General features: G+C 36.1%; 1 protein-coding gene across 1 annotated transcript in view; it reads left to right on the forward strand.

Annotated features, from left to right (window-relative positions):
- Window positions 1–11,396, forward strand: part of TBC1D32 (TBC1 domain family, member 32) — a 345,222-nt gene that overhangs the window by 55,564 nt on the left and 278,262 nt on the right. The window contains 6 exon segments of the mRNA XM_006839881.1: window positions 330–455; window positions 3,550–3,628; window positions 3,770–3,873; window positions 3,971–4,032; window positions 4,617–4,761; window positions 8,034–8,093. Coding sequence (XP_006839944.1) covers window positions 330–455; window positions 3,550–3,628; window positions 3,770–3,873; window positions 3,971–4,032; window positions 4,617–4,761; window positions 8,034–8,093 — 576 coding nt within the window.

The raw sequence follows: 11,396 nt of genomic DNA on the forward strand, positions 1-11,396 counted from the left end.
GTAGAAAGCCTCATCTTTCTCCCGCGGAGCAGCTGGTAGTTTCGAACCGCTGACCTTAAGGTTCGCAGCCCAATTCGTAACCACTACGCTACCAGAGCTTAGAACTTAGTTTTAAAAAAATGAATTATCTCAAAGTTGTTGTGTAAAATGGCATCTAATTTCTCATAAAACTTTGTGAGACTCTTGAATAGACTCATTTAAAAGAAAAATGAGACCCTTTAGAACAATTATCTAGACTCTGCCTTGAAATAGTTTGTTAAATAGTGTTTTATAGAATTGCTATTTTTCTACTGATTGAGTATTAATAAAAATCTTTGATAACATTTTAGGTGCGCTATGAAGCCCTGCAAACATTATGTTCAGCTCCTCCTTCTGATGTTTTGAACTGTGAAAACTGGACCACTCTCTGCGAAAAACTGACAGTTTCTCTTGCAGATCCTGATCCTGTATTTAGTGTAAGAAAAATGGTTGTATAAACATTGATTTATGCCCCACCATTCTAGATGTGAACGAATAATTATTTCTCAAATATTTGAATAATTTCAATAAAGCTCTTGAATTGTCAGAATTTTCCTTAAATGAATTAATTTATTATTTCATGATTAGATTCAGAGTATGGTCAGTATCATATTTCATTGACAAATAATAGTAGACTGTCTGTTTACTGGTACATTTTATCATGTAAAGAAATAGCAAAGTAATTGTCTCATTGTTTTTAATTAAAAAAACAATACAAAGTTAATGAAGAATTAATAATATACCAAAATATGAAATTAGAAATGAGTAAGCACCATCCTAAAGAGCTTGAAGGCATTTTCCTAGTACATTTAAGTGCTTATTTAAAGACTGCTTAACTGCTTAAAAAGAGAAGCTGGAAAAATATAAAGTTTAAGAGTTGAGAAGGTAATTTGAGATGAAGCATATAGCATATATAGAAAATCCTGAAATTGTAAAATTGTGGTCAATGGAAATGCTTGATTGATTTATATACACATTGATTTGCATATGACTACAGAAATATTTGGAGTTCTGGTGTGGTAGGTGTAGTTGGATAAGCACTAGACTGCTAGCCATAAGGTTGGCAGTTCAGACCCACCAGCTGCTCCTTGGAAACCCTATTCTGTGTTGCTGTGAGTCAGAACTGATTTGACAGCACCTAACAACTATATGCTGAGAAGAAAGTATTAAAAGTGCTCTAATTCTCAAGATAGCGTCTCTCTCTATATATAATGTGAATAGAAAAATGAAAACTGACTGCGTCTGAGTATCACAGTTGAAATATAAATTTAATGTTTTTTGGATGTCCTGTCTTTTTTGTAATAATTGATATAAAGAAAATTTGGGGCTTAAAATTGACAAGGTGCTTTGTACTGGATTATTTTAAAGCATTAGCACAAGAATTCAGTTTTTCTAGTTATTCAGCGTATGTATTGAATACGTACAGTTTATATTATTCTAGTTAGATGCTGGGAGCACAATGGATAAGACAAAGTCTTTGCCCTCATGAAACTTACGTTCTAGTAGAGGAGACAGCAAAACAGTATTTATATAAAAATATAAGGTATCTTAATACATTTGTCTATTAAAACCACACTCTGCCAGTAATTAAGTTGTAATTATACTAGTAAAAAGAGTAAGTTGGGAACCACTATGTGGGAAAAGGAGCTCTGGTAGCATAGTGGGCTGTGAACCTCAAGGACAGCAGTTCGAAACTACCAGCTGTTCCGTGGGATAAAGATGAGGCGTTCTGCTCCCGTTAAGATTTACAGCCTCGAAAACCCTGTACAGGGTCCTCATGAGTCGGAACTGACTCCATGGCACATAACAACAGCAACAGCAACAACATGTGTGAAAATGATAAAAATTAAATCTGATGTTTTTTATTTGATTCTGACTCATAGCCTTGTTGTTGCTGTGAAGTGCTGTTGAATCTGTCTCAACCCATAATGACCCTGTATAGAATTTCCGAGGAGTGGCTGGTGAGCTTGAACCGCCTGTGGGAAAGTAGAGTCTTGTCCAGTGAGGTTTCCAAGGTTGTAATCTTTATGGAAACATACTGCTACATCTTTCTCCCACACACAGCGGAGTAGTTCGTGGGTTTGAAACGCCGACTTTTCATTTATCAGTAAAACTCTTAACATTGAGCCAGGGGGGCAAATGTTACACCTAGGTGTAGTTCAACTTTACAAACACCAGAGGGTGTTACAGATTTCTGTAAACAATTTCAATGGATAAAATGATGTTTCAGGGTCACCTTTAACATTTACAGTGCTCTCTAAGAAGACAAAACCAAGACCAAACTCACAGCCATCAAGTCTTTTCTGACTCATAACAACCCTATGTAGGGTTTCTGAGACTGTAAATCTTTACAGGAGCAGAAAGCTTCATCTTTCTCTTGCTGAGCGACTGGTGGATTTGAACTGCCAACCTTGTATAAATGTTTAAATTTATATGTGTTTATATATATATATTTATAGGAGTCCTGGTGTGGCACTATAGAATAAACACTGGACTGTTAACCGCAAGGTCTGTGGTTCAAACACCAGCTGCTCCTTAGAACCCTATTGTTTCAACAGATTACTGTTGAATCTGTCACTATGAGTCAGAACTGACTCAACAGCACTTAACAACACCAACATATATATGTATATTTATGAATATGTAGATATATTTGTCCAGAGTAGCAAATTTGGGGCAATTTTATGTCTTTTTTATTAGGATTAATTTTATTTCAATGTTAAAATTAGTATAATTAAAACCATTGTAGTAAGTGTAATTTTAAAAACTAGTGTTAGATACTGTTCTGTTTTACATATGTTGTATCATTTAATTTACTTTGTGATAATTTATACTTACAAGTTTTGATAATGTAAAAATTTCAAAATATATAATCTTGTAATGTTTCTCTTAGAAGTAGGCAAAATTATTAGTCTGGTGTGGTGCTGCGGGTTAATGCGCTGGACTGTAAAGTTGGTTTGAACTGCAAGGTTGATGGTTCAAGCTCACTAGCCACTACTCAGAAACACAATACAGGGTTGCTATGAGTCGGAACCAATTCAACAGCACCCAACAACAACAAGAGCAATTGGAATCTAATATTAAATTATGAGTCTAATACCTAATTATTGAAACTACCCATGTAAACAGTTAAAAAGTAAGTAAGCAAACCAACTTTGAATTTGGAAACGAGTGCTTGTAAAATTTAGTACTGCCTCCCTTATTTCCATTGTTCATTGACCCTTTTACCTTGTAACTTCCTCCACCAAGCCTTACCTTCCTGTCTTTCAATGTTAGTATACTTACTCATAGCAAAATTTATAATAATATATTGCTGTTATTAAGTTTGCTATATTACTTTTGGTCAGTTTTATTTTGTACAGACTAACACAAGAATGTACCCTTTTGCAGGTATATTCTTACTCAGGTTTCTGAATGGTTTATTTTCTAAGTTTTTTTTTTTTTAATCTAGCTATATAAAAGATGTCTCCTTTATTTCTTTTGTATTCTTATAAGAGTCTTAGATGTAAATGTTTTGTTTCATTTTCATAGGACCGGATTTTAAAATTCTATGCACAGACGTTTACACTTTCACCGTTACACATGACTAAAGAAATTTATACAAGTTTAGGTATGTTTATGAAATCATTTATTAAAATTTTTTTCCTTTCATATGTAACTAAGAAAAATTATATAGGAAATAAAACTTTTTTGCAGAAAGTAATTTAAATGAATAGTATAATTTCGATTATATTTTGCTTTGTCTTTTCAGCTAAACATTTGGAGTTATACTTTCTTTCTAGAGAAAATCATATTCCTACTCTTTCAACTGGTGTAGATATAACTAATCCTAATGTGAGCCGTTTACTTAAAAAGGTATCCATTTGTTATAAAATCCTTTTATTTTTACTTAAATAGTTCTATACTTATAAATTCTATTTTTCTAAAACCTGCTGATCACACTTTACTGTAGGTTCGTCTTCTAAATGAGTATCAGAAAGAGGCTCCATCTTTCTGGATTCGTCATCCAGAGAAGTAAGTTGCTTTAATTTATGACAACATCGCATATAGGAGTCTCTGCCCCCATGTAGTTCAGAGAGCAGGACTGAGTAGAGGCAGTCTTATTTTATTCACATGATTGGGATGGGATTAATAAAGTTTATTTTCTTGGCTTTCTTGCTATATTTGTATGTTTAACTAGGTGAATGTCTCTAAGTGTATACAAGTGCATTTACAGCATTTATTTATCACAGCAAGGTACAAAAGTGTATCTTTAGGGTCTTTCATTGGTTTTTACTACTGTGGACAAGTTTTTTTAAGGTTCTTTAAACTTTTTTCCTTTCAATGCTAAAATGATTAATGAGGTTGTTTTATAGCATCTGTGAATCTAAAAAGGAAAGTTAAATTTGGAAAGCCAGTAATACAAAAGAAAGAACATATATTTTTAAGGTAGGAAAAAAAATTGGGCATGAGTCCCACCTTTGCTATTTATTAAAAAATAGTTTTAAAAGATTATGTGTAACTTTTCAAATATAAAATGTATCACCAGTACTGTATATATATATATATATATAACATATTGGTTTGTCTCTAAAATAATTTCCTTTCCAAAATTTAAGGTATATGGAGGAAATTGTGGCAAGTACTCTGTCATTGCTATCAGTTAGACATGATCCAAGCCATCTGCTCTCACAAAAGATTTTGGATCCAATTTACTTTCTTGCATTAGTTGATGCCAAGGCTGTGTGGTTCAAAAAATGGATGGTAAGGAGAAATAGAATATGTTTTTATACCTGTCGTTGCATTGCTAGATTATTTTTAAAAATAGCTAACTTTTATTGAATGTTTATTGTATGCTAAGGATTTTGTTCTATTTTCCATGCATGTGTTAACTCATTTAATTCTTAAAAAAAGGAAAAAAAGAATGTGTTAAGTGGCATTGTTAGCTTTCCATTTTAAAATGCAGCAACTGAAGCAGAGAGAGGCCCAGGTTGCCATTATTTACATAGTCCTGGTGTGACCCTGAGTTAAAGAAAGCATGGGACCACAAGGTCAGTTTGAACCACAAGGTTGGTGATGCGAATTCACCAGCCACTCCTTGGAAACCCTGTAGGATCACTGTGAGCCTATGCTGACTCAACAGCACTTAACACAACAAAGAGCCTGACAAAAATTTTAAATGGTAATTCATTTGCTGATTGATCTATCCAAAATCCAGTTTTCTTTAGTTTATAAGTTTGAAATTTAATAAGTAGATATAGTAGAACATACAGAGTCAATGCTTATTTTTCTCTGGTTTAGGAAGGAATATATTTGAAAATGTCTCTTCATTTGCTTTCTCCAGAACCTGCAGCTTGGGGGATGCATAATCTCTGATTGGTGGCAGTTTCCTATGGCGTTCATCACTGTCCCAGAACTAAAACTAATGTTGTTGTTAAGTGCCTTCGAGTCAGTTCCGACCATAGAGACCCTGTACAGGGTTTCCAAGGAGCACCTGGTGACCTTGAACCACTGACCTTGTGGTTCAGTGTGACTTTGCAGTCCAGCACATTAACGCACAGCACCATATCAGGACTCATATTAGAGATACTAATATTTTTATTTCCTTCATCCACTGTTGAATAAGAGAGGGTTGAGTCTAGCAGTAGAAGCAGTAGTGGCTTGTATCCTCACATCCCCATCTCTCTCTGTTGGCCTTTTAGCCAGTAGGTATTTGATGGAGTTGAGATTGGAGAGGTTGGAGCCATGACTTGACATGAAAATCAGCTTCATGCTAATTTACATGTCTAGCTGATTTATTTATTTATTTATTTTGTCTTTCAAAAATCTAAACTGTGATAAATGCTCAGTTAATCCAGAACACAATTCTTCCAAGGTTGAACTGTTACCTGGCTTATGTAGTATGAATTTGATAAGAGTTTGCTGAATTTAACTGAACTGAATTTAACTTGAAGTCTCTTTTTATTATATACAATACTTGGCTTTTTCTTCTTAATGTTTTTATGACTATCAGATTGTGCCATTATTGTAGACCACATGTAAAAAATAAAAACACAAATGAAATTAAATCTAATTTTACAAATCGAGATATCAAGTATTAAGATGTTTTTCTATAGTTATATAAAATATATTCTTAAATTTATGCTTAGTTATCTATTAATAATAGATGAAATCATTTACTAATTGTTTATAAATAACATTTTTTTACTAAGCATTATTATTGATATTATTGTTATGTGCCATCGAGTTGGTTTCGACCCATAGCGACCCTGTGTAGGGATTCCGAGGAGCAGCTGGTGAGCTTGAACTGCCAATCTTGCAGTTCAAACAGCTTTTCAATCTGGCACATTAACCCTTTGATTTTTAAGAGAATAAGACAGATAACAAGAACACTTCACAAGTCTACATTTATTTAAAAAGTCAGCTCCCTAAATGTTTTCTAGCACTGATGCAAATTCATCACATTGTCCTATGTTCTCTTTTGGGCTATGGCAAGAATTGGCATACTTTATATGTAAAGGGCTTTTGTTGTTTTTGTTAAATGCCTTTGTGTTGGTTTCCATGGAACAGCTGGTGAGTTTCAACCACTGACCTTGGGGTTAGCAGTGCAGTGCTTAGTCTACAGTGCCATACCAGGAGGCTAGATAGTAAATAGTGTTACTTTGATAGGCCATACTATTTCTATTACAATTATTCAACCTTTCATTGTACCTCAAAGGTAATATATTTATAGATGACTGGATATGACTGTACTCTGTAAATAAAGTAAGACTTTATTTACAAAAATCAAGTGCCAGGCTGAATTTGGCGTGAGGGCCATTTTACTGAATGTACCATAAGGCATGTGCTATGAGGATTTCTTTTCAGACATTGTCAATATCAAAAGCAGTTTAAATATAAGCCAACGTGTCTTCACGAGTGGCTGAAAAAGTAATTGATATGTTAAGTTACCAAGGTTAAAACACACAGGTTTTTGATGAGCCTTCAATTAACCAAAACACCATTTAATTAATTTGAAGATTGTTCTTCAGAATTCTGTTGAGATTTTAGTGTTATTTTATATAATATGTTTTTTGTTGTTGGTCATAAGCAAAATGAAGACACTAATGATATCTAACACAATTCAGGCAAACTATGTTCATGTATATTTCCCCTCTGGTTTTGTCCAGCACATAAAAGGCATATGTTTGAATCTCATATGTATCCAGGTCCAAGGATTATGGTTTTTCTTTTGCACTTTGAATCATTTTTTCAAATTTGATTGACAGAAAATTATTTGAATATGGTACCCTTGGAGCGTTTTAAACCTTGGTAAATTTCTGCACATACAGACAGTCTTTTTTAGAGCCCTGGTGTGGATAAACACTGGACTGTTAACTAAAAGGTCCATGTTTCAAACTCATCAGCCGTTTCTCAGAAACACAGTACACGGTCACTATGAGTCAGAATTTACTCAATGGCGCTTAACAGCAACAACAAAGACATTCTTTTTCGGAGGTTGTGGTTGTTTTCTTCTTCTGTACTTTCCTTTGGGCACGGTCATGTACTGGAAGTTCATCAAGCTTTTTTTTTTTGATGCTTGTTTCAAAGTCATTTAAGCCTGGAAACTGGACACAGATAAAGTGTGTCACACACACACACACACAAATTCTACTCTTTGTAGAATGCTTTTCTACAGGTCCATCACTGTATGATCCATACATTGCTTGGTGTGATTTGCTTTCTTGTGATTGCTATGGTCTTATTCTAATATACATAGAACAACGTCTTTGGCACTGATTATCTACCACGTGCCTGTCGGTTTGTCATACTCTGGTGGCTTGTGTGTTGCTGTGATGCTGGGAGCTATGCCACTGGTATTTTGAATACCAGCAGTCACTCATGGTGGACAGGTTTCTGATTATAATAATTTAAAACTAAGTTATTGTGTAATTAATGATATAATGTTCCAGTGATATTGGAAATGGTAGAGAAAATAGATTTTGACTGGTGTAGCATGAATACTAAATCATATGCCATTTCTCCCCTAATTTTAGCATGCGTATTATAGTAGAACTGCACTTTTAAGACTTCTTGAAAAGAAATACAAGTCTTTGGTAAGTCTGTACTTCTGTTCCTATGCTAGAAATAATAGAAAAGACATAATGATGTAATAAGTTGAGCATGTTCCATTGAATGATATAGTGAATATTGTATAATAAAGCAATCCCCCTCTTAAGTGATCTATAAACTCCCACCCTGTAAAACTTCAAAGGATAAAAGTAGAGACTTACAATGCAGTTAGGATAGCAGTTAGGGAATGTATAAATATATACTAAATAGGATGTTACAAATAATGTGCTAATTTGAGAGAAGCCATATTTTTAAAGTAATTTGCTTTGGGTCAGATGTTAATAAGGCAGTTAGTTTCATGAAAATATCCATGTTTTTGAGTGAAACTTGCATGAAAAATCTCTAAATTACAAATTCTTTTACATCTGTGAAATTGAATTACCACAAATATGGATTAATATTGTAAATCTTGAATGGATCCCTATGTATTGTATTTTCCTGAAAAAATTCTCACAGGGTTCAAGTCTGCCAGCCTTTCCATGGGAGAAAGATAAGGCTTTGTGCTCCCACAAAGATTTTTTAAAAAGTTCTTGGAAACCTTATACAGGGACACTATGAGTCGAAACTGACTCAATGGCACTTAACAGCAATAAAGACAACTGTAAAATATACTAGTAAAACTATATTTATTACATACTATTAGTGGAAAAATATAAGGCACTGAAAGGAATGGAAAAGTTATCAGCAAGTCTAAGAAATAACAAAAATGAGAAAACAAATAATTTAGTAAAACATTTATAACCCTGTACTAATATAATTTTTTAACCAATATTTTATTGTGAATTATGTGATAGTTTACATGGGAGAACATTATCTTTACAGTCATCCTATCGTATATCATTACATTGCCATGGTTACAATCCCCTCCATGCATCATCAACCAACCAAAGGGTATACCCTGCAAGCCTGGCCCCAGGTCATCAGCATACAGCTCTTCTCCCTCTTTAGGTCTAGAGTCCCCAGCCACTCCATCTCTCCATGTCGTCGTTTCTGACTCCATCTCTGGTGTCACTGTTTATCTGGGTAGGGTTCCGCACTCTGCTCATCTCCCTTGATTGTCCCAGGGACCTCCACTCCTGGACTACTAAATCAACCACTCCCCTCCTTTTGCTACAAAATGTCTACCTGTACATCTCCAACCCTCACAGTCAGTCCTGGTAGTAATTATTCACTATTATATCACTTGAGTGCTATTCCTAACTCCTTTCATCAGTCCCGCCCAGACAGATTGGATACTACTCAGTGGAGATTCTACCTTTCTCCACGCTCTCTGGATCTAGGCTTCCTCTTGAAAGCTTGTAAGCCAGTCCCTTCTTGCCTTTGTAGCTCCCTGCCCCCCCCTCCCCATTTTGGGTAGCCAGTGTCCAAGTTGCCCATTGCTGTCTACTCTGTGTATTGAGGGTTTGGAAATGATTCTTGCTGTAAAGAATTTATTCCCTCTTTTGAGCTACTGCACCTATAGGTGTTGGTCAAGTTCATCAAATTGTATCAGATTACTCTTTTTTCCCCCTCTTCTTTCTTCTTCTAGTTGAGCTGTGATCATCCTGCCATTGAAGCCAGATCAAGTGGGTATTATCTGTAAGTGTGGGTGTTCTTGTGCATATGCCCTCTGTTATCAGCTGGATACTTCCTTCTCTACTCTAGTCCTCTGTGGCTATGTCACTGACTCTGGGCCCAGGATTCCTCAGGTCTTGCCATACTGCTGGCCAACCAGGTCTCCACTGGGTTCACAGGAGTCTACTGAACGTAGTTGGACTTAGCTTGCAGCTTCATTGCTGTTTTTCCCTTACTTCCCCTTATCAGTGACCAATGTGGTCACCAGTCAGAGCACATGTCTACTCGTGTATTCCCATTGAGTCTTAGTCTTGGAAGAGGGTTTTCCCCGAGGGGACCCGACCGCTTGCCTTGATGTGCCCTGGGCGAACAATTTGCTTGTTCTTGTAGTAGTCAGTCAGACTGTTGTTATTGTTTTGTATTGTTCTTGCTGGTCTTACTTTCAAGAAATATCTCTGTTCTTCTAGCCACTCCAGGCTAATCTGCTCGTCCTTTCATGTGGATATTTCTCACCTCAGAAGATTCTGGATGGGGTTCAGGATTCCACCTATGGTCTTCTGCAGTGCAGTAGCTCCACAGGAAGCCTCTTCACTGGGCAAGTTGTTAGCCCCATTTTAGGTATTCCAATCAGTTATAGGCAGAAGATGGACTTACAAGTTTTCTTTGGTGATATTCTGGCTATTCCTTTCTCTCCCCCTCAAGGGTCTATTTTATAATGGTGTGCAAGGGAAACCAAGATTCAAAAGACAGCCAAGCATCTTAACATTATTTCCCCCCTTTTGTCTATTTAAACTTGCCTCAATCCTTGTATCCCAGTGCCCTGTTGTTCCAAGGTTGTCCATATATCATTATTTACCTCTGTCCCACTTAGCCCATACAAACCTGCCTAATTGTTCTCCCATCCACCTTGTTCTTCCATTCCCCTCCCACTTCTTGTGTGTTGCCCTCCTCCCCAGCACCCAAACTATCCTGTGTCTATTTCCTACCCTGTGTTCCACCTTCCCCTCCCTCCACTCACCCCACCCCCACATCCCTGTAACCAGCAAATAATTTCCCCCCTCCCCCTTTTAGTATGGATTCTTTTTACAATAGTGGTCCTATGTAGTATTTTTCCTTTTGTGACTGACTTATTGCACTCAGCATAATGTCCTCAAGGTTCATCCACGTTATGTGGTGGCTTGCAGCTTCCTTGTTATTCTTCAAGGTAGCATAATATTCCATTGTGTTTATGTACCACAGTTTGTTTATCCATTATTCAGGTGATAGGCACTTAGGCTGTCTCCATCTTTTTGTTGTTGTAAGTACTGTTGCTATGAACATTGGTGTGCATTAATCTGTTTGTGTTATGGCTCGTATTTTTTGTGGGTAAATACTAAGTAGAGGAATTGGTGGATCATGAGGTATATCTATTTCCAACATTCTAAGGAGATGCCATATTGCTTTCAGAGTGGATGGACCATTTTGCAATCCCACCAGCAATGCAGGAGCATCCCAGTCTCTCCACATCCTCACCAACACTTATTGTCCTCTACAGTTTTTGATCTTTGCTGTTATTGCTGGTGTGAAATGATATCTCATTGTTGTTTTGATTTGCATCTCTCTAATGGCTAGTGCCACCACTTATCTGTCAGTTTGTAGTATTGTGGTGGCTTGTGAGTTGCTGTGATTCTGAGAGTTATGCCACCGGTATTTTAAATACCAGCAGGGTCACCCATGGTGGACAGGTTTCAGAT

This window comes from Chrysochloris asiatica, unplaced genomic scaffold (genome assembly GCF_000296735.1).
Source record: "Chrysochloris asiatica unplaced genomic scaffold, ChrAsi1.0 scaffold00027, whole genome shotgun sequence".
NCBI lineage: Eukaryota > Metazoa > Chordata > Mammalia > Afrosoricida > Chrysochloridae > Chrysochloris > Chrysochloris asiatica.